Source organism: Silurus meridionalis, chromosome 28 (genome assembly GCF_014805685.1).
Source record: "Silurus meridionalis isolate SWU-2019-XX chromosome 28, ASM1480568v1, whole genome shotgun sequence".
Lineage (NCBI taxonomy): Eukaryota > Metazoa > Chordata > Actinopteri > Siluriformes > Siluridae > Silurus > Silurus meridionalis.
In genome coordinates, this window is record NC_060911.1 from 7658727 (window position 1) to 7683254 (window position 24528).

Consider the following 24528-nt stretch of genomic DNA (forward strand, 5'->3'; position numbering starts at 1 on the left):
TGACTGAACGTTCCTCCTGTAGGTAAAGGTCCTGAAACTCTGTATGCTGGCCAGAAACTCAACGATAATGAATGGCATTCAGTAAAAGTCGTGCGTAGAGGCAAGAATCTGCAGCTCTCTGTGGACAATGTGACTACTGAAGGTAAAGAAGGCTCTCTACACCAAGCTTAGCCCACAAGTCCTGCAGTATACCGTTGCCAGGTCCCACATAGTTCTCATAATGTCTTGATATTAAAAAGGTTAATTTACATTTGTGTTACAATATTGGACCCAAATCATATCTGGATTTGGTCAGGAAAAATAATTCTTATTTATAATTTCTTATAATTTATATTTTTTTGGCATAAGAGGACTAGTTTAATTTGTCTGTAACAAGGACTCATCCAATTCATTGCTAAGACCATTTACCTATCTCTAGGTCAGATGACCGGAGCCCACACCCGTCTCGAGTTCCACAACATCGAGACAGGCATCATGACAGAAAGACAGTTCATCTCCGTCATCCCATCCAACTTTGTCGGCCACCTACAGGGACTGACGGTCAACGGCGTGCCCTACCTTGACCAGTGCAAGAACGGCGATATCTCCTACTGTGAGCTCAACGCACGATTCGGCTTGCGTCACATCATTGCTGACCCTGTAACCTTCAGGAGCAAAGGAAGTTACCTGGCGCTGGCTACGCTGCAAGCATACGCTTCCATGTACCTGTTCTTCCAGTTCAAGACCACCAGCTCAGATGGCCTGATTCTCTACAACAGTGGAGATGGAAGTGATTTCATTGTGGTGGAGCTAGTTAAAGGGTGAGTCTTGAGCCTTCAGTGGACCTCAGAATTGGCCACGACATTCAAGAGACATTCTCAAGGGGTATAAATCTGTTGATTTTAAGCTAATTATCTACTACCTGCTGCCTTCGGTATCTCTTATCTGACAGGTTTATGAATCATTGCACCACACTTTGGCATTTCGTTCAAGTAATGAGATTCCTTTTCTTTATATTGCCGCAGAATTGTGACATTTATTTATTGCCTTCTTTATTTCTTTAGAGCAACTGATATTTAAGTTTAAATCAAGTATGTGAATTTTAAGTGCATTTAAGCATCACAACTCCAGTGTTTCTTCTACAAAATATTTACACTCTCAGTCAGACCTTTGGTAATCATCAAATCAAAATGAACAAAAACATTTATATTATTTCATTCATTCAACAAATCCAGATTTGTTGCTTTTTTATCTTCTTCTTTCGTATGCTCCCATTAGGGATTTGCCACAGCGGATCATCCGTCTCCATACCCCCCCGCCCTCTACATCTGCCTCTTTCAAACCAACTACCTACATGTCTTCCCTCACCATATCTATAAACTTTCTCTTTGGTCTTCCTCTTTTCCTCCATCCTGGTGGCTCCATCCAGAGCATTCTCCTACTGATATACTCCCATGTTCCTCCTCTGCACATGTCTAAAACATCTCAATCAGTCCTCTCTCTCTTTGTCTCCAAAACGTCCTACATGCGCTGTCCCTCTAATAAACTTGTTTCTAATCATGTCCATCCTCATCACTCCAAATGAAAATCTCAAAATCTTTCACTTCCAGCTTAGCCTTCTGTCTTTTACTCAATGCCACTGTCGCTAAACCGTACAACATAGCAGGTCTCACCACAGTCCTATAAACCATTTCCCTTTCACTCTTGCAAATATCACAAATCACTGCTGCTATCACTCTTCTCCACCCACTCCACCCTGCCTGCACTCTTTTCTTCACTTCTCTAACACATTCTCCAACAACTTTGCACTGTTGACCCCAGGTACCTAAACTCCTCCACCTTCATCACCTCTTCTCCCTGCAACTGCACCACTCCACTACCCTCCCTCTCATACACACATGTACTCTGTCTTACTCCTAATCACTTTTATTTTCCTTCTCTTCAGCACATACCTCCACCTCTCCAGGCTCTTCTTAAACTGCTCTCTACTTTTACAACAAATAACAATATCATCCGCAAACATCATAGTCCATGGATACTTCTGTCTGGCCTTGTCCGTCAGACTGTCTATCACTACTACAAACAGGAAAGGTCTCAGAGCCGATCTTTGATGCAGTCCAACCTCCACCTTAAACCAGTCTGTCGTTCCTACTGCACACTTCCCTGCTGTCACACTGTCCTCATACATGTCGTGCACCACCCTCACATACTTCTCTGACACACCTGACTTCCTCATACAATACCACAACTCCTCTCTCTGCACCCTGCTGTACGCTTTCTCTAAATCCACAAACACACAATGCAAATACTTATGAGGATATTGCATTAGTAGTGTTCGTCCTCGGCATGAAACCATACTGTTGCTCACGGATGGTCACCTCTTCTCTTAGCCTGGCTTCCACTACTCTTTCCCATAACTTCATGGTGTGACTGATCAACTTTATTCCTCTGTAGTTACTGCAGGTCTGCACATTTCCCTTATTCTCAAAGATCAGTACCAGCACACTTCATTCCTCAGGCTTCCTCTCACCTTCCCGAATCTTGTTGAACAATCTGGTTGAAAACTCCACTGCCATCTCTCCTGAAAATCTCCATGCTTCTACTGGTATGTCATCTGATTCAACCGACTTTTCACTCTTCATCCTTTTAATAGCTGCTCTCACTTCCTCCTTACTAATCCTATCTACTTCCTGCTTCACCATCTCCACATATTCCAACCTTCTCTTTCTTTCATTTTCCTCATTCATCAGCTGCTCAAAATACTCCCTCTACCTTCTCAACACACTCACCTCGCTAGTCGACACATTTCCATCTGCATACTTTATTGCGCTAACTTGTAGCACATCCTTCCCAGCTCGGACCCTCTGCCTGGCCAATACAAATCCTTATATGCCTTTTCCTTGTCTTTTGCCACATCCCTCATCCCTCTTTTGCCACATGCCCCACTTGCTGCCGCATCTCCTGGTCTCTTTTCTCATATCTCTTTTGATCCCAATTTTGTTTATTTCTCCTTATGCTTTTCTGTACTTCCTCATTCCACCACCACATCTTTGTCTTCCTTTCTCTTTTCAGATGTCACAGCAAGTACCTTCCTAGCTGCCTCACTTATCACTTCTGCAGTAGTTGCCCAATCATCAACCTTTTCACCACCACCGAGCCTCTGTCTGACTCCTTCCCTGGATCTCACACTACAGTCTTCCTCCTTTAGTTTCCACCATCTTATATTTTTTTCAGTCCTCACTCTCCTCCTCTTTTTCTTACATCCAAAGCCATCTGTTTGGAGCATAAGCACTAATGACATTTATCATCGCCCCTTTACATTCCAGCTTCACGTTCATCACCCTATCAGAAATTCTCTTCACCTCCACTGCACTCTTACTGTACTTTTCCTTCAGAATCACCCCTACACCATTTCTCTTCTCATCCACACCATAATAGAACAGTTTTAAGCCACCTTCAATATTCCGGGCCTCACTACCCTTCCACTTGGTCTCCTAGACACACACGTCTACCTTTCTCCACTACATCATATCAGCTACCTCTCTCCCTTTACCAGTCATAGTACCAACATTTAAATTACCAACTTAAACCTACACTCACCTACACTTCTCCTGCTGTATCTGTAGATATCTTCCTCCTCTTCTTTGGCCAACAGTAACCCAATTTCCGTGGGTACCTTGCTTTTCTAACAATACCTGTGGTGATCGTTGGTAACCTGGACCTTGACCGATCTGGTATGAAATTATGGTTTGTGAGCCGCATATTTGATTTAGCATGTTTGTGCATTGTAGCATTAACACTTAGGTTTTAGTCTGGATGCCCTTCATAACGCAACCCTCCCTGTTTAATCTACACTTGAGACCGGCACTAAGAGTGCACTGGCTTGTGCGACGCTAAATGATAAAATGCTAAATCTTAATCTGTATAACAATCACAAGCACAAGTCCAAATCTAATTGGTAAATGTAGACATAGCCAATTAGAACACAACAGAAAATTTACCAAATTATTAACACTAAAAATGTCTCAGTAACTTTCCTCCAAGTGTACCTAATATGATTTCCCATGTGTTCTCTCATCACTACCCAATTCATATGTTCTCATATACACTGATTTAGTCTCGTTTATTATTATAGCATTGTCTATCACATTAGTGTTGTTCCAAGATTGAGTTTCCAGGTATTAGAACAACGTCAACGAGACGCAATTCTAACACCAGAGAAAAAATAGCAAGTCTTAGGTTAATATTTATCCATAAAACAAAAGAGTCTGTTTTTCCTCTCAAAGGGTTTAGACTGCTGTCAATAAACTGCTGTAGTGATATTTGCAGGTTTATGAATGTAAGAAGAAATGTCAGCAGCTTGTAAGCCAAAACAAGTGAAGTACATAATCATAGTGCATTCAAAAAAGTTATCAGATAAAATTGCACCCTTACAGTGGGTTCAAATGTATTTATTTTTAGTAGGTGTTTTTTTAGAATGTGATTATTACTTTTTTTTACTAAACCTTTCTATTGTTTATGAGTTACATTCTTGGACAGCTGTTTGCTTTCTTCTCCATTAGTTGTTGAGCTGGAATTTCACAGCTTACACATTTTTTTATTATTTGGATGTGTGATTTTTTTTGTTTGTTTGTTTGTTTTTTATGTAAGAACAGAACAAAATCTGCTCAAATAGGAGGAGACCAAATGCTGCCTCACAGCTTTTTATTTCAGCATCCTCTTCTACCCTCCCTTGTCATACTGACATATTTATAGCTCAGCTTTTTACCAAGCAATACAACATTTGCATGTTTGTCAAAAATTGACAGCTTTGGAAATATTATTATGCACATATATATATATATATATATATATATATATATATATATATATATATATATATATATATATATATATAGTTTGTAGACATCTGACCAAGATTTGTTGTAGATGTTGGATTGTGCATTTAGAGACTTGTGATCGTTCTTCTACAAGGGTGTTAGTAAAATAAGTTAAGGACGTAAGGTGAGGAGGAATAAAATGCAGTCAGAGTTCTGATTCAGCCTAAAGGTGTACAGCAGGCTTGAGTTCAGAGCTCTACAGCAGATATTCCACTCCAACCCATGTAAACCATATCTGTAAGGAGCTGGCTTTTAACACATACAAATAGAATGTATATACTAATACATTGCTTATGATTATTCCTACTGTAGTTACATTAATCACTGCATAAATGACAATCTTTATTACAAATAACAAACACAACAAAATATTTTGTAAATAAAATTCAGATTTTGATTTATCTCCTTCGTGAACCCCACTCAATGAAGCAACAAGATGATAAATCAAGGAGATGAACCAAAACATGGTAGAAAACATAATTTCACTAGTACACTGTTATAACAAGTATGTGTTTGCTTCTGTTCTCTTAGGTATATCCACTACGTCTTCGACCTGGGCAATGGACCCTCTCTGATGAAAGGCAACTCCGACAAACAGCTAAATGACAACCAGTGGCACAACGTGGTGGTTTCCCGCGACACGAACAACATGCACACATTGAAAATCGACTCCCACACCGTCACCCAGCACTCCAATGGTGCCCGCAATCTGGACCTTAAAGGTATCATGTGTCACTGATAACACGCACATTATGTAGGGTCGTTGCGAAAATGTCTGAGGGTCACTAAAACCCCAACATTGTTGATAGCCCTTCTATGGATACATAAAAGACTCGCTGTGTGTCTGCGTGTACATTAGTGTTTACAGTACTGGATTCATATATTTGGAGACTTCAAAATGTGTCAACTCCCCCCCTTCACTGTTACACACATTCTAACGATTTTGTTTCTGTTTATTTACTTGATGCAAAATAAGACAGGTTTCCAGGCTGTTGCTTGCTGGAAGCTAACGCTGAAGTTCATCATGCAGTTGTTTGCTAGTATTAGGTAGACTCATCATGTTCTTTTTTCTCCCTTCATTTTTACCCTAGAAAGTGTAATATATATATCAGACAGGGTTACTTGAGGTTACCTGACAGCTACCAATATATGTTTTGCCCCCGTTTCTTTTTGCTTTTATTTTCCTTCAGACAAAGTGAGGCATTCTCTGACAGGGTTAGCGAGGGTTACTTTATTTGTAGACTAGCTACGCTTTTTTTTTTTTTTTTCGAGACAAAGTAAGACATTTTCTGATAGGTATGCAGGCTTCTGCAATCTGTATGCTGACCCTGCAGCCTTACTAACAGTACTTTGCTTTCAGTTCATTGTTCAATCAAACACAATGTCCAAACATATTTTTTGCCTTTTCTTTCTGAGACAAAGAAGCCATTCTCAGGTAATTCTGTTACAGCTAGCTACACACTGAAATAAAATACTTATTTGTAAGTTTATTTGCAATAGCTGGTCTAGTTTAGGTTTCTGAATTTCTTGTACCTTAGACTAAGTAAAATATTCTCAGACCAGCTGATCTATAGTTACAATAGTATTAGACAGGTAAATAGTCCCTCTTAGCTGTAGACTATAGTTTGCTAGTGAGAGGAAATTTAATTCAATACATTTTTTGCCTAAAGCAAGCTATTCACAGATTGGTAGCTGGACTGCTGCTAGCTTTATGTAATTATAGGTTGCTTTCAATAACTAGTGAAGAGTTTTTTTTTTCTGAACCCAAGACAACAGGAGTCATTCTAAATCAAGTACCCAGGGTGCTACACTGACACTGCATGCAAGCTATCGTTTTGTCCATAGTTTAGGTTGCTCCAAGCCTTTGTCTCAGGTAATTAAAATAAGTTAATAAATAAATAAATAAATAAATACTACAAAGTCAGCCATTCTAAGGCATGTAGGTAGGCTACTGCTGTCTGTATGCTAAACCCGCAGGCGAACTTTTGGTTTAGTCAAAGATATTCTAGCATTTCCTCTGTCAAAAATGATCACATTCATAGAGATAGCGAAGCTGATACTAACCCCTAAAGCCTAACTAACCTTGCTAGACTACATTATTTTGTCTAACACTCTTTGTTTGCCTTTTCTGTGCCCTGAGACAAATGAAGCCATATTTAGCGAGTTAGCTAACTTATAACCAGCAACACATGATACAGCCTTGTTTATTAGCGATAGTCTACATAGTCTAGTCCTAAAGTTCACAAGCAGCTGTTACATAGAAAAAACAATTTGCCTGAGATTATTTTTTTATTTGTTTGTGTGTTTATTTTATTAGTTACCAAGGAGCCCAAATTTGATGCCAGCTTACTAGCTAGCTAATTAGGCTAAACAGCAGTATTTCAGTTTAGCTTACTAATCTTGCAACACAATTGTAAAGTAATATAATTTCATATTATACTCAAAACAGATTAGGTAGCACGATCACTGTGTTCTTTAAAAAGTTATAATAAAACCTTCATCACTCACAAGGATCATTCTTTGGCTGACACAGCCAAAGTCTATTAACTGCAGTTTAAGGAAAATACAAGCCCAGACCCCTGGATAATTGTCTAATTTTGTTCAAGCACGCAACTTTCTATTTCCCAGTAATGCCAAAAATAAATGTGAATTGTGCTGCACATAAAATCATTGGGAAAAAAGTGAAAAATTACAAAGTTTACCCTCCCCGGGAAACAGATTATCCCTCTTATCCCCTCTGTGTGCTTGAAGTTAAAACCTTTCAGGCCCATGTTAATGCTTTGAAATTTGTATGTAAGTTGTAGACAGACTATATCATCACAGAAGCAGCCAGTCTGAGTTTCTCCTGTCAGTCAGAAGAGTTTCGGTCTCGCTCTGATGCTCCTACTAGTGCTGATAAAATATGGTGGTTTTCACACTTCCGATTAAGACCTTCTGGAGGATGAAACGTTATGTGATATGAAACAGTCTGTCAAGCAGTATATTAGGGTGGGGAAGAGACTATTTCGTCCACAAATTTACTAGCAATGTTGTTGATGCTTTTAAATAGGCTGTATTGACAAACTAAACATTGACAGTTTGTAGTGACAGACAAACTGGAGTGTGTTAGTTACCCTGATATTCTTTAAAAAAATGTAATATAAATATGTAAGGAATATAAATTTACAGAGCATTTTGAAATATAACCAAGCAAGCTGAATTGCTTTATTTCTCTTATAACATAGCAATTCTCCAACACTGATAAAACACCATATTTATCAAGCTGTATACAAACAGATGTATACAAATCGATTTCAAATACCTTATTTCTAGTTGTGTTTAAGTTTATGTATAAAGAGACTAAAGCTGCATTAACACTTGCATTTTTAGTCCAGTTGACTTCCATTTAATATATACGAAAGGTGTGGGGAAGCTTCATATGCGCTATGCCCCAAGCTTTTAGTTTGGTGATCTCTGACCTGCAAATTCGTATTACATGAAAAGTGTCGAACCAAATCTATTTTAAGACAAAAAGGCTAGTTTTTGACTTTGAATATATGTTTTTTTTTAAAAGAAAGTCTGGTTTAAACAAATGGAAGAAGTAAGCCAAGGTGATGCAAACAGCAGAATTGAAAGTTCACTGTGATGCCCCTAGGGGTGATATTTTGATTTATTTAGAGAACAGTGATTTCTTTTTTTTTTTCTTTTTTAACACTGGCTTATAAGTTGAATCTATTTGCTAGAGCATCTGTCAAATGTGGCCTTTTCAGAAACGTTTGCTTTTTGAATATGTTGCTAGATAATCATTTTTATTCTTATCAAAAGACTTCAGCTTCTGCCTCATGGAAAGAATTTTCTTCACTGTTCAGTAGCCGTTCTGTCCTTTCTGCTCTGTGAATTTAACCTTTTTATGGAGTTTTTGTGGGTGTCAACAAACAGAAATCAGCGGTACCTTTTTTAATTGTGTGTGATTTATCGGGCCATTAATCAACACACACATACAAAGCAAATCAGCGTTTACAGAACTTCTGTAAACCAGGTGCACATTCTAAATATATATATATATATATATATATATATATATATATATATATATATATATATATATATATATATACACACACACACATGCACAGATGCACTATAATTAAATTTAGCATTCACTTGAACTTCGAAACCCAAAACTGTTCCAACATGGCAATGCCCCTGTGCACAAAGCCCCTGAGCTCTCCTTGAAAATATGCTTTACATGCTTTGAAGAAGAAGATCTTGAGTGGCCTGCTATAGAGCTCTGATCTCATCCCTACTGAACACCTTTGGGATGAATGTGAATGCTGACTGCACCCCATGCTTCCTTACCTACATCAGTACCAAAATCTAGTGGAACATCTTCCCAGAAGATGGAGGGAATTATAAAAGCAAATTGGGACTACACCTGGGAGGCAATGCTTAGAAATTACATACGATACTTATAAAGCTATATACTACATATATATATATGCACTATAGAATCATTGACATTTTGCATATTAATATAAACCTGAGATTTGTCAGAGCTGCTGTTGTAGAAAAAGCTCAGAGTTAAATAGATTCTCGGAAATGACCTACCTTCTCCAAGACATCCAATAAGCTCTTCCTAACAGTTGCAAAAAATAGATGAAAGTTGGTTATCATCTCACACTCTCTCTTCGTTCTTTCGTACTTTCTCTCTCTCTTCCCACACCTGAAATTGGGATACATATAAAAAAGGTACTTGTTATTTAAATGGCACACACTGCAGAACAGGACATGTGGAATTTACTATCTAAATCATGACCTGGGCTGATCAAAATGTCTTTTAAAATACATTAGTCAAGATGATGGCTGAAAATATGGTAGCCACCAAGGAGAAAAATAGGAAACGGCGAGAGAGGCAGCATTAGAAAGAAGCGTGAAAGCATACTGTATGTATTAGTGAGGCAAGCGAATAATTATAATTTTTTTTCCCTCTGTTCTTATTCTGTTTGTTCAGCTTTTTTGTTCAGTATGTGTGTGGGTCTGCTCAGGACATTGTGCTGCTGAGCTTCATGTGATCGTGTGCATTCAGTTCAGGAATAATACCCACTCCGCTCTCTGTGCCAAGCTAAAAATCCGCTAGCCAAACACACCATCTGGCAGCTGTAGTGGACTCGTCACCTTGAAAAATGAGTCCATGTTTAAGCTGGGCTGTAACAGCCACCTGGAGTTCGCTAACTGAGCTGAGAATTGTTGCCTCACACCAGCTTACTGTCCAGTGAGGTCATGATTAGCTGAAAGATTTAAGTTTGGTGTTCTTAGTGCCAAGCGACACTCTTATAACTGTGTAAAACACCATCACCCGGCATAAGGAATGCTTTCAATAATTTGCAGTGTGATATAACACATTGTGTTACACCTTTGTGTTGTTTTGGTATAATATATAAACAGCAACCTAATGACTAATCTAATAATATTTCAATGATAGCATAAGGTTATTATTGTTATTATTATTATTAATTAACATATGTTAATATATGTTAGCATATGTTTAATTTACATGTTTATTCAGTTGAATATTTATTTTTGAGAGACATCAGTAAAACAGTGTCTTAATAACAAACATTCCTTATCCTTTTCATAAAAAAAAGCTTATGATGATAAATAAGCATGAAAGATGAATGCTTGATCAGCTTATTTTTTAAACTATGTGGAGCATTTCTTTTTTTTCCGTTCTACACACCATGCAACATGACCATTCTCTGAATACACACGATATTCTTTATTTGAGTTCTGATTAAACATTTGCAATCAAATGGCCATTCTTGTAGTTATAAGAATATAATAGATTTACCCCTCACATGTGAAGACACAGAAGTCTAAACACACTAAAAACCGGATTCAGAGCACAAAACTAGGTTTTGTTGTGATCTCTTCTATTAATAGTGAAAACCAATGACATTTCCTGTCATTTTTCCTCAACCGACATGCTGATAGTGGTTTAGTGGTTATGCCTCTGGACCCCCACAATCTTTTTTTTTTTTTTTGTTCTGTAATGATTCTGGTAGGTAAAATCACCTTAAAAGGCACTTAGGAGTAAATGAATGTGCTCATCTCAAAGCCTGAACTGTGACTTACCTAAATGGATGTTTCAGAGTTCAACTCAAGAGAAAGCAAGATATCCCCCGTCTCCTTTTTCCCCCAGACATCTCAAATTAAACCTGCTGTAAGATGAGCCCATGTATTCCTCACTGAATATCTGAAGCAGTTAAGCAGGCTTTCTAAATTTGTCCTTAGTACCATTTCCTTTAGAAAATCTGGACAAACTGAAATGCCCTTACTGGCCTATATTGCTTTTGGGGGATATGGACAGGAAATGGTGATCATGCTTTTTACAAACCCCCACAGGGACCAATGATATGGAGGCGAAAAAAGTAAAGATCAAAAACAGTTATGCTTTTTAAGCATTATTTATTAATGGGCTTGGGCTCTGACTTCATTTTGGAGATCCTGCGGCTATGAAAGGGAATACATTAATCACAAGTGGACATTATAGATGTATCATGTACCACTGGTGGTTTGAGAAGATACAGTAGAAGAGAGCGTATTTCCCTTTACAGAGACATAAACTGAATACTGATATTATGTATGACCAATCTGAAATATGTGATAAGGTCACATGGTTCCATCTTACTTTAAACAAGGCTTAAGAAAGTTGTGTAAATAGAAGGTATATAGTTATTGTTAGTATATGCGAACAGAGATTGAGAACATATTATTCTAGTTTAAATCCCCCCTCGACACACACACCCCTTATGAGATCCACATTCTGTAAATTCACTCGTCATTTTTATTCCTGTTACTATGACAGTATCCTGAAGCAGCTTCAGCCTCACTATAACCAATTTGACTCAAGAAGTCTCATATCAGTGACAGGAATCTGCAGCTATGTCAGTAAAGCGAGAAATTGTAGCAATGAGGACATCATATCCTGCAAGACAAATCACTATGGACTACAGTTAAGGGATAAGAAACAGACTAGCTGAAATAATCCGAATGAAAATCACTATGCCAATTTATTTTTAATATGTTCATAGGAGCTGCATAGCCCTTAATGGCAAATGACATAAACCTATCTGGGCAATTGCAAAGCTTTATTACAATGTGCATACAGCTTTCTGATGTCATATAGATGTTAAAATATTTAATTCAAGCTATTCAAGTTTAGTTTTTTTTTTTTTTTTTTTTTGATACAACAGAGTCTTGTTTTCTCTGTAGCATAACAAGCTGTTTTTTCGGGCTTTTTAGCTACAAAAAGTAAACAAATGCATAATGTCATTCTTGAATCTTGCAAATGGCTGTGGTCAAAGGAATAATACACTTAAATTCATGGTGGTAACAGTAACTCCAGTTCACCACAACACACAGCCATTGTTTATTATCCTATAACAGCACATCCTGTGGTGTTTTATGCCCTAATTAGCATGATTAACATAGTCAATATATGTAGCATGTTATAATGGATAGACATCATCTTTGCTTGTATGAATTATATATACATTTTTAATTGTTAAAGCAACGTCCTCACCTTTCTTCACCATGTCTTTATTTAGACTAATATCAAATATTTCCTAACGTAGATATGGCTATTGGTATGAAACAGCAAGCAAAAGATAATATTAATGCATACCTGTGAAGGGATCCTTCTAGCAAAATGGAACAGAAAGGTAGAGAAGTGCAAAACAAAAAGGCAATATGGGACGAAGGAAAGGTAGTTGAATGAAAAAAACAACATTGTCAGCATTTTAGCTCTTTAAACTGGGTGACAGAGAGTCTTAGTTTCCTGAAAGCATAAACCTGCTGACTCGTTTATTTTTTTTTTATGGCTCAAGCATTCTATCTGTTGCATATCTATTCTCCGGACAGAAACCCCAACTCTAATAGTGCATTCGAGAACATGCTGTGATGTTCTCACTAAAGTAACTCCATCTCCATACCTCCTTTTCCCAGCACGGCCATTCTGGCTGCTTGCGCAAAACTCGAGGATATTGCACAGGGAGTCCCACTTTGCCATGTCGACAGCCTTACTGGGCTTCTGATTGGTTTTATTTGCAAAAGAGAGTGTTTCTCAAGACCTGTTAAGGGGATGTTCGATAGTTTTGAGCCTCCACTTCAAGCAGGAGAGACTCTCTGAGTCAATCTTCGAACGATTACCGAGAGAAAATGGCTTCCATCAGAAAAGCCATGGACGTTTTATTTCGAACGAAATCGCGAGACATAAGAAGGAAAGCACTATGCAATTGTGCAAAGATGAGACTGTAAGTGCAATATTAGACTCGGGCCAAAATAATCAAACAAGCACTTAAGATCACGTTTCAGTCGTGTCAGATACACACATCATTTTTAAGTGTGTAGTGAGAGTGAGAGAGAAAGAGAGAGAGAAAGAGAGAGAGAGACACTTCAAAGTGATATAAATGCATTTGCTGCCATCTTGGATTAGTTCCAGCTTTGTGTACTGAAGTGTCACTGTAATTGCTGGATTCGTTTGACAGGGCTTAGGTGCTTCGGATGTCCTAAGCAGTCATGCCGTCTTTTCTAAGCCAGTTAGCTGTTGCTGAAACAGCAGCTTAGCCCAGGCTTTCTCGATTTTAATTTAGGCAACGGCAACTAATTAGCATGAAACGCAACCAAACAGTTCATTCCAATTGGAGTAAACAAACTGCCTAGTGAATGCAAACTTTGCCATTTGTATATGTTTAAATTTGCTTGTGTCTGAAGCTATTAACAAAATGTGTATAATCTTGCTAATGTAATTAGCTTATAAAGAGGGTCTGGCAAGAACTGTGTTTTTTTTTGTCTCTAGTGCATGTACCGGATAACAAGCAGACGCAAAAGACCCCACAATTTGGTAAATTATTTTTAATGAAATGAAACCTAGGTATATTCTTTTATAGAGTGTCTCTATGGAATGATCAATGTTTCCAATCATGTGTTTCCATGCTCTAATACACAGGATTCTACTCAGTAGGCAATTAACAATGCATCTGTGTATTAGACGAAGGAAAGCATCCAAGTGTGGCTGCGGGAAATCTCAAGAAATTATACCTCAGTGGTTTAAATCCACTCCCCCAGAGGAATCGAATGTACATTTATTGACATGACTCCTGAGGTTAAATAAGAATATGTAGAATTAATTTATATTAAAATCTAGATTTACACGAGCTACGCAATTGTATCCAATTTATACGAATTCAGTTCAATCAATAATTAATTCTATTTATTTTTAATCCAATATTTGCTCAATTTAGCTGAACAATAACACACACCCCCAACACACACACACCTTTCTTCTGCAGTTGTAACATGTGGTAAGTTAATCATAAAAAAATATAGATAGATAGATAGATAGATAGATAGATAGATAGATAGATAGATAGATAGATAGATAGATAGATAGATAGATAGATAGATAGATAGATAGATAGATAGATAGATAGATAGATAGATAGAAACTATAATCTATTGCAAAGCTGTGTAAAACCAAATCGAGGCATCAACTAGGATTTATTGTGAAACATAGAACACAGGTGGAAAAAAGGGAAAAAAGGGTTGGACTAAGAAATAACAAAGAATGTCCTTCTGATATAACCCATCATGTACATTTTTAAGGTCTATTATTATTAATATTATTAATATCTGTTATTATAGGCATCAGCTCTCATTACCACAGGTTTGAGAGTGGCCTTGATGTGCAATAACATATAAGGTTGTACTGAAGCCTAATTAAATTTGTTGATCTATTCTTGTACCTGCTCTTCATGTTCGCTGAAGAGATATTCAGAGCCGATTATAAAACACGCTTTTACTAAAGTAAAACAGTTGCTGTTTACAGCAGGTCTGGATGCTGACAGATAACACTGCTAGCAAATTCCTTTTTTTTTGTGCAGGTCAGTATAACAGTATAACAAAACATTTAAACCCATGTCTCTTCTCTTGGATCTTGTGTCTATGTGCAGCTGTGGAACATAAAGCGCAAGTGTGTCATCAATCTGCACCACAGCGCAGTCAGCCAATTGCTGGGCATGAAGCTATGATCAGCAGAAAAGATTGGAGAGATAGAAATGGGGTAGACATGTGACTTATAACCCTCCTGTTCTGTCTCGCTTTGTCTTTCGTTAGCTTTCAGTGACAAAACGGTAGCAATAATAGGTCAAGCTGTAGCTCATTTCAAAAGTGCCAGATTCAGATCCATTAGGTGGAAAAAGGTTTGTGCTCATGACCAGAAGTCGGTATGTCTTTTTGAACATTCCATTCCATATTTAGTCCCTATTTGCTGTTATAATAACCTCAATTCCTCTGGAAAGATATTCCACTAGATTTTACCCCAAAAGGTGTTCACTAGGGTTGAGATCGGAGTTCTATAGCAGACCACTCACGATCATTTCAACCCATAAGAACTATATCTTCACAGAGCTGACTTTGTGAAGAGAGGCATTGCCATGCTTATGCTGCCTCATCCAAAGACATTATATACAAGCATGTGCCTCCAACTTTGTGGTAACATTTTGGAGAAGAAGCACATATGGCTGGAGTGTCAGGTGTCCCACTACTTTTGTTCATAAAGTGTATATGCCTTTGTGTGTTTAATCATAATGTATTGCCTACCAGCTGCTTGCCATTGTCATGCTTGTACAGGTGTGGGTCTCCTATCAAGTAAATGGGGAAATTGAATGACCCCACATTTAAAGACTATACAATCCTATACAATTGTGTACCATCAACTATGTTTGGGGTGGAACCACATATGGCTGGAAAAGTCAGGTGTCAGGTTTAAATGGCCTGTTACCAAATACAAAGTAACAATTAAAAAAATTTCTTATGTTTGTGACTTCTGTTAGAATGAGCCTTTATGTCTGTGTGGGTGAGGTGTTGAAGGGGGATGCACGTAGCCCTATAAACCTTGCCTTTAAGTAAAGTGTTGCTGAATACAAATCCTTCCGAAATGGAAAGTTTGCAGGTGATGACGCAAGACGCTTATTGATGATCTTAACCAACTGTGGGGTTTGTGTCTGCGCACACCACAAATGCGGCAAATTGGCAAGGCATCGATCTGCGAGATTCTGTAGAATAGCTATCGATCAGCGGGCCTGGCAGGGGTGCGTGTACTTGTGTTTGTGTGTGTGTGTGGGTTAGTGGCCGGTTGTGTGTGTTCCAGTGGAATCGATCAGAATGAAGAGTTCGATTACAACTCATAAATTGCATCGCCTTTGTAGTCTTTATTATGTAGCATGTGTGATACGGGATGTTCTCTTTTCTTTTTTTTTTTTTGTGGAAAACAATTATTCCGAGTTTTACTGGCCTGGGGATGTGCAAACGTTGTTTTTAGAAGATATCAGTGTAATCTTGGTGCATTATTGTTCTGTGATTGTAATTAGAATTTTGCTGTGAATAAGCACAAGATGGGCTAAATGAAATAAATATATAATTATAATAAATTTAAATGACTACATTTGCATGTTGGCTTATGAAAGCCTAACACATAAACCAGGATCCACCCCCCCCCCTCCTCAATTTAAATGAATAATTCTCAAAGCCTTTAGATCAATGCTCTCATGAGAACACCATAGCTAGAACTTCTTAAACGATTATTTACAGACACACACAGGTCCAGCAACCATTTTCTTTTTTTTTTTTTTCCTCTTTATATCTTGTCTTGACCTGATCGATTTATGTCCACGTCTAAAAAATATATGAGCCCCAAAAAAAGAAAGGAAAAAAATATATTTTATCTCTGGTATGATGCAGAGGTCAGGGATCGATCACGCTATTTCATTTAAAAGTTCCAAAAAGAGTTGAACGAAGTTACTCGTCTTTCCTTTTTTTTCAAGAGGATTCTTGAGCAATATTCAAGGAATTCTCCGGAACATCCCATTTCGACAGTGAAAAAGAATTTAGGGAAGAGATTCCTGAAATCGTTTGTCGATCATAAAAGCTTCCTGCAGTGAGAGGGGGTCAAAGGTGGAAGGGTGATGGAAGGACCAAAGATTTTGAAAGGCATGTTTTTTGTCACTACGTTCAAAAAGTCCGGCATGCGGTGATACACGCAACTTTGATTGACAGGTCTAATTTAGGAGAGTTTGCCATCCAGTGCCTTACTATTATGATAGTTATGTTTTATTGCTCCTTCAGTATCCTGTTCTACTTTCAACGCTTAAGTTAATAATGTGAATTGTACTGGAGTAGATGATAAATACAAAATGAACAAGCTTTGATTATGCAGCCTGGGAAAGTTTATATTATTAAGTCTATCTTGTAATGCTAGTTTATCTAAAAGTCTCAACATTTCGAATTGTGTGTGATATCAGGGGTTTTATGCAGCTTTATGTTTACATAGAAGAAATAACATCAATCATTATTATGAGGTGACTGACTAAGATATTTTTGATAATATCACAGGCTTCTTTCGTATTTTAGGAAAATACATGATCTAAATCCTCTCTAAATTACCTGTGTATTATTATTATTATTATTATTAGTAGTAGTAGTAGTAGAAGTATTCCTAAAGAACACTATATGGACAAAATATCTGGACATCTGATTTTTCCAACAGTTTGTGGCTCTTCCCCAAATTTTTACTGCTAAATTGAATTCACACGGTAGTATAAAATGTCATTGGATGCAGCAGCATAACATTTTCTCTTCACTTGAAGTAGGAGACCCAAACCCGTTCCAGTATGACGACACACTTGTGCTCAAGTCCAGCTTCATGAAAACATTTTTACATAGGTGGAGTGGAAGATCTTGAGTGGCCTGCTAGAGACCTCTGACCTCAACCATATTAAGCACCATTGGGATAAATTGGAATGCTGACTGCACACTAGGCCTTTTCACCTCACCTACATTATTACCTGGCTATGTAGCTGAATCAGCACATTTCAAAATCTAGTGGAACATATTCCCAGAAGAGTGGAGGTTATTATAAAAGCAAATGAGGACTAAATCAAGGAATGGGATGCAAATCTTATGGTCAGGTGTCCACAAATGTATGTCTATGTAGTGTATATAACTTTCAATCAAATGAATGATTTGAACACCTTACAATTAGTGTTCATACATTAATTAGTGTTCATACATCAATTAGTGTTCATACATCAATTAGTGTTCATACATCAATTAGTGTTCATACATTAATTAGTGTTTAAGTACATTTCTAACAAACCTGTGAAAGACTGTGTCTTCTACAACTTTTTAGAAGAAACAGAGAGAATAGAAAAAAAGATGAGAAGACAACACCTCATTCAACCTCATTAATCATATTGATGGATGATGTTTTCCATGAAGAGTCAAAGTTGCATAAAACCTACATCATCCTTTGCATTTAAATAGTTTTAATAAATTGCTTCATAAAATATGTATGCAATGCCCATGACCAGTTTAAAACAGGAGATTGTGTATTTTAATAACAATTTTTATGATCATAACTTACAGTGCCCTCCACAATTATTGGCACCCCTGTTTAAGATGTGGTCGTGGACTTCAAAAAATTCTCCTTTCTTTTAAAACAACATAGAACCCAAATGCAAAAAAAGAGAAAAATCCAACCTTTTATTTAAGTACATTACTTTGGTGGTAAAAAAATCACACATTAAGAAAAAAAAAAAAACTTGAAATCATGTGTGCCACAATTATTGGCACCCTGATGTTAATACTTTGTACAACCTCCTTTTGCCAACAAGACAGCACTTAATCTCCTCCTATAACATTTCACAAGATTGGAGAACACAGAGAGAGGATTTTGACCATTCTTCTTTGCACAATCTTTCTAGATCATCCAGTGTCCTGGGTCCTCTTATGCACTCTTCTCTTTAGCTCGCCCCACAGGTTTTCGATTGGGTTGAGGTCTGGGGACTGAGATGGCCATGGGAGGACCTTGAGTTTGTGACTGCTGAACCACTTTTGTGTAGATTTTGCCACATGTTTTGGATCATTATCCTGCTGAAAGACCCAATGACGACCCATCTTCAGCTTTCTGGCAGAGGCCATCAGGTTTTTATTTAAAATATCCTGGTACTTCAAAGCGTTCATAATGCCATGCACCCTAACAAGGTTCCCAGGGCCTTTGGAAGAGAAACAGGCCCACAGCATCACAGATCCTCCACCATACTTCACGGTGGGCATGAGGTGCTTTTCGGCATACTCATCTTTTGTTTTACGCCAGACCCACTTAGAGTGTTTGTTGCCAAAAAGCTCAATCTTAGTCTCATCTGACCAAAGCACACGATCCCAGTTGAAGTCCCAGTACCGCTTAGCAAACTCCAGACGTTTACGTTTGTGAGTGTTAGTGAGAAAAGGCTTTTTCCTTGCATGCCTCCCAAACAGCTTGTTGGCATGTAGAGAGCGTCTGATGGTTGTTTTGGAGACTCTGTGACCCCAAGATGCCACTCTTTGATGCAATTCTGTGACGGTGAGCTTGGGAAATTTTTTTACTTCTCTTACCATCCTCCTCACTGTGCGTTGTGGCAAGATAAACTTGGGACCTCTTCCAGCCTTGTTTGTCACTGTTCCAGTTGTTTTAAACTTCTTAATGATTCCTCTGACTGTAGATACCGGCAAGTTAAGGCTAGTGGCTATTTTCTTGTAGCCATTGCCTGACTTATGAAGGTCGACACACATCTGCCTTACTTGAATGGTGTGTTCTCTTGTCTTTGCCATGTTGACAAATGGGTAAGAGAATTAGGCCTCTGTGTCACGTCATATTTATACCCCAGGAAACAGGAAATCATGAATTACTAATTAAAAGTCCCTAGATACCCTGACCAACCTTAGCAACTACAGAAAATATATAAAAAAAAACAATTAAATTTTTCAGAGGAATTGTTAGGGGTGCCAATAATTGTGGGACACATGATTTCAAGTTTTTTTTTCTAAATGTATGATTTTTTACCACCAAAGTTTTGTACTTAAATGAAAGGTTGGATTTTTCTCTTTTTTTGCATTTGGGTTCTATGTTGTTTTAAAAAAAAGGAGAATTTTTTGAAGTCCACGACCACATCTTAAACAGGGGTGCCAATAATTGTGGAGGGCACTGTATTCATAAAGCTATTAAAACATACGTTTTATAAAGCATTTATAATGCTTAGTATTAGTTACAGTAACATGCATCAGACTTCATATTACCAGGTTTCATAACGTATTAAACAAGCTGTTAATGTTTGTTTCAGCTTTGTAAATATTAATGCCCTATTAGTTGTTATTACATTTATTACATTTCTTTGTTGTTGTTACATAAGGAAAACTCATGAAAACACTGCCACTTTCTTGCGAATCGATTAGAGGCTGTTAGCTTGAATGGCCCTTCCAGCATACTGTCCTTGAACTTGAGAGTCCATAAGATCAGCAATTACACAAATTGGAGAGGGCACACAATGACATAAACAGGCCTCTTTAATCCAAACATGAATAGATTTCCGTTGTTTTAGCCTGAGGTAGAGGAGAGGTTGCAGTTTCACTGCAAATACAGGGGAAAAAAATTACTGTGGTGATGAGTATTATTACTATTAGTTCTAGTAGTAGTAACACAAAAAATTTAACAAATACATGCATTATATTAAATATTACTTGAACAATTGGAAAAATATTATTAGACAGAATTATCTGTAAAGTTGACTGCTAATTAGTTTACTGTTTGGTCTTAATGTATCAGTTTTGTTAATTATATTCAATTTGATATGGTAATAGTTTATTTTTTGGTCTTTAACTGTTAAAAAAACAGCAGATATTTCAGCTAAAAAATACTGAATGGTTGTGATACATAACGGAAATAAAACACACATTTATGTTACTGGTTTTAAGTTTCCAGTGATGTAATTTCTGTTTCATCTTTAGTATTTTTTTAACTCTGCAAATAAGCAAAACCTTATATGAACAGTATTTGATCAGTATGTGGCTGCTATTAAAGGTCTTGGAAATTAAAATAGGATTAAGAAAAATAGGATTAAGAATATATATATTGTATGTGATTTCTGAGCATTGCATTCCACATTTAGTCCCAAATTGCTCTTATATTTTCCACCACTCTTCTGGTGTTCCACTAGATTTTGGACTGTGCTTCTGGATATTTGTGTTCATCAGCCACAAGGGTGTTATGAAAGGCACTGATGTAGGTGAGGAGGCCTGGGGTGCAGTCAGAGTCATCTCAAAGGTGTTCAGTAGGGATGAGATCAGAGCTCTATAGTAGGCCACTCAAGATCTAACTCTCCAATGCATGTAAACCACATCTCCAAGGAGCTTTGTGCAGCAGGGCATTGCCATGGTGTAACAGGTTTGTGTTTCCAAGTTTAAGTGAATGCAAAAAAAAAAAAAAAAATATATATATATATATATATATATATATATATATATATATATATATATATATATGAGAGAGAGAGAGAGAGAGAGAGAGAGAGAGAGAGAGAGAGGCAGGGTTTAAAATCTATCACATCTCCACTAGTAAAACATAGTAAAACATGCCTCCACTCACTGCAGCTCAGGGTCTTTGTTAAATCTTAAAATCCATGACTTTTTGATTGCATTTGTTAGGGTAACTCTTTTCACTTCTTCCCGAATGTGCTAGTTAATTTTTCAAATGTAAAATTCTCCTTCATATGTACAGGAAATGTACTGAAACCGTTATTCTGAGATTCCTTCATTTCGTACACTCTGTGTTCAGAGGGCTGCATTAGTGCTACATCAACCCTCTTAAACAATGCAAACCCCCATAAACATTTCCAAAGCGTTTCCTATTAAAGTTGAATTCATGTACGTTAGAAGACACCTACTTACTGCAGGCTGTTCTTCTGACTTGTTGGACATATTTATTTATTTAGATTTTCTAACTATTTCTTCCTTTTGTGTGTATCTTTTCTTTTAGGAGAGCTGTATATAGGTGGTGTGGGAAAGACGATGTATAACAGTCTGCCCAAGCTCATTGCGTCCCGAGACGGCTACCAGGGCTGCCTGGCGTCCGTGGACTTGAACGGGAGGCTGCCAGACCTGATTGCAGACGCCCTCCACAGGGTGGGCCAGGTGGACCGAGGATGCGATGGTCAGTGACCTCTTTCATCTCTGTTAATTCACATGCACACTGTGTTGTTCTTGTTGAACAAGGAGACATTCGGATATAACATCAGGGTTGGACATCTGCTTGCTGGCAGGGCAAGTCAAAGCCCAATCCAATGATGTATGCGCCTGGACGTCTAATAAAACAAGACTAAAACATACCTAAAACGAGACTTAATTCTGCAATGAGGTAATTGTTTGCAATAACAAAGACTGCTAGGCCTTTTGGGTATTGTGTTTCGTTACACATGTAATCCAAAGCATCCTGATCATGTTTTTTCCTTAAGGAACTTACAAAATGAATACATCATCTGCTATTTGGCCATGGGGCACTTTTTCCGCTCCTGAACATTCAAATATAGTGGACAGGTTCATTTGAGGTTTTTGTACAATCAAAATAATAATACACATGCCCAAAGTTCAAAAGGTATGAAAGCCCTAAGAGGTCATGCATTATTATTATTATTATTATTATTATTATTATTATTATTATTATTTTTTTTTTTTTTTTTTATTATTATTATTATTTTTTTTTCCTGAGCTCCTGAGGGAAAAACAAATCTAATATAATAATATTCATATTAACAATAAGAATAATGCATTGCCTCTTAGGACTTCTGTAACCATTTGATCACATTCCCCTTTTTTATTATTTTTTTCTTAGATTTTTCAACAACTGCAACCAAGCAAAATTCTATCCAGATAAAGTTATATGACCTGGTATTTGTTTGTCCTCAAAGACCCTTGTGTAAGCAAAAAGCCTCAAACTACACAGAAATAAAACATCTCTGCCTTGTTAAAAAAAAAACATTGGAGGCAAACAATAACTGTAAAAGGGCAACCATTATTTTATAAGCATAATGGTAACAGCTCATCTAGAATGCCCTTACGTCAGCTAAAAGTCATCGCCCCCCTCCAACGTTCGGCCCAGTCCCATGGTGTTTGATAATGAACCCAGCCAGCAATATTCTAGACAGACGTATCAGCTTTGTGCTTAGACTTCATTTGTAACTGTAAGCTAGGCATACACTGGATTTATTTTATTTATTTATTTATATTTTGGAGCACAAGAACTCCGCGGTGCTGTACTATGATTTCCCTGTAGAGCCGTCGATCGTGTTTTGGCTTTACCTCTGTCTATCTCAATCAAAACAACCTGATTACCTTACACGTCTACCCAAAAGCAGGGCGTGTAGTTTCTGTTTCAGACAGTTTTAAAAGCGAGTACTTGAGATTTACTCATGCAGCCTTTAAAAATGCAAAAATGTTATTGGATTTTTAATATTGCTTATTTGTTTTGACAGTTTTTCGTGCTCTCGTCTAAAAGTTTAACAGATGGCTTACAGTTCTATTGTTGGAATTCATTGCCTGATTTGCATATGATCGATAAATGGCGTATCTGCCGGGACTATAAAACAGCATCTTGATCTGAAATCTGCAACACATATTTGTTATGCAATTGAGAGAGAAATCTTGCAGTACTTTTCCCTAATGAAAATATCAATGGCACTAGAGAGAGAGAGAAAAAAAAACAGGTATACGCATACTGCTTTTCTCTCATGTTCACTTTTCACCTGATAGTAAGCCTATATAAGTCTATAAAATGCCTACAAAAGAGTTTTTTGACAGCTGACATCTTTTAAACCTACATACATTTTTATTACAGTAATCCTCCGCTTTACCGCGGTTTGACTCTCGTGCCCCCGGTTTATCACAGAATTGCATTTGCCACATAACTAATTAGTTTGGCTGATTTTCCCGATCTCTCGCGATAGCACCATGGACCAAAAAAATTTGAGTTATTGTTTCAATATAGTTATTGTTTTATGGAGTTTTATGCTGAAATAATGAAATATATTCACAAAAATATAACTATTAATTATAAAATGAAGTAAAACGTTATTACAGTACAGTACTGTATACATAAAAAAGCATTTTTAGAGTGGCATTTGTTTATCGTGGTTTTTCGTTTATCACAGGTTTTGGAACATAACCACCGCGATAAATGGGGGTTTACTGTATACGTTTTGGTTTTATGTTATGACCCTGTCAAGGCTATGCTAGAATTGCTTAACAACTGACCTCGTAGCACCTCATACTTCCTGTGTCATTTTCATATAATGAAGAGGAAATATTTAAAACTCAATGCTTAGTGGGAAGAAAAACTATACATAAACGTCATTATAGTGTAATGAGGTTGACATACGGCTTTCGTGTAATATGAAAACAGGTCAGAGGAAAGATACATAGCTAGGTCAAGGCAGTATCTTTTATTTATTTATTAATTTATTTTTAATTTTTTTTAGAAAAAATTATCATTATCATGGTTTTTCATATTCTACTTTCAATTAAAATCTTTACAAAAAATTGACTCGAGCTCACAAATACTATAAATATTAATAATTATTATGTAGATTACTTGGTACCATGGTTATAATCCATGCTTTAAATACCAAAGTGTTATAAATTGTCCTAAATGTTTTTATGTAATAACAGGTCATAAAGCCTTTTTTCCAGCAATATGTAAATACTCAATTGTGCGCAATGAATTGTGAAGCCTTTGAAACAGGTTATGAAGGTGTTTATAGGTGCTTCT

The 24528-nt window shown here is 37.1% G+C and overlaps 1 protein-coding gene across 14 annotated transcripts in view; it reads left to right on the forward strand.

The window, feature by feature from the left end:
* Positions 1-24528, forward strand: part of nrxn2b (neurexin 2b) — a 634852-nt gene that overhangs the window by 357860 nt on the left and 252464 nt on the right. For all 14 annotated transcript variants that reach the window (XM_046843343.1, XM_046843331.1, XM_046843340.1 and 11 more), the window contains 4 exons: positions 23-142; positions 419-800; positions 5391-5581; positions 21745-21918. In XM_046843343.1, the coding sequence (XP_046699299.1) occupies positions 23-142; positions 419-800; positions 5391-5581; positions 21745-21918 (867 nt within the window). The remainder of the gene's footprint in view (positions 1-22; positions 143-418; positions 801-5390; positions 5582-21744; positions 21919-24528) is intronic.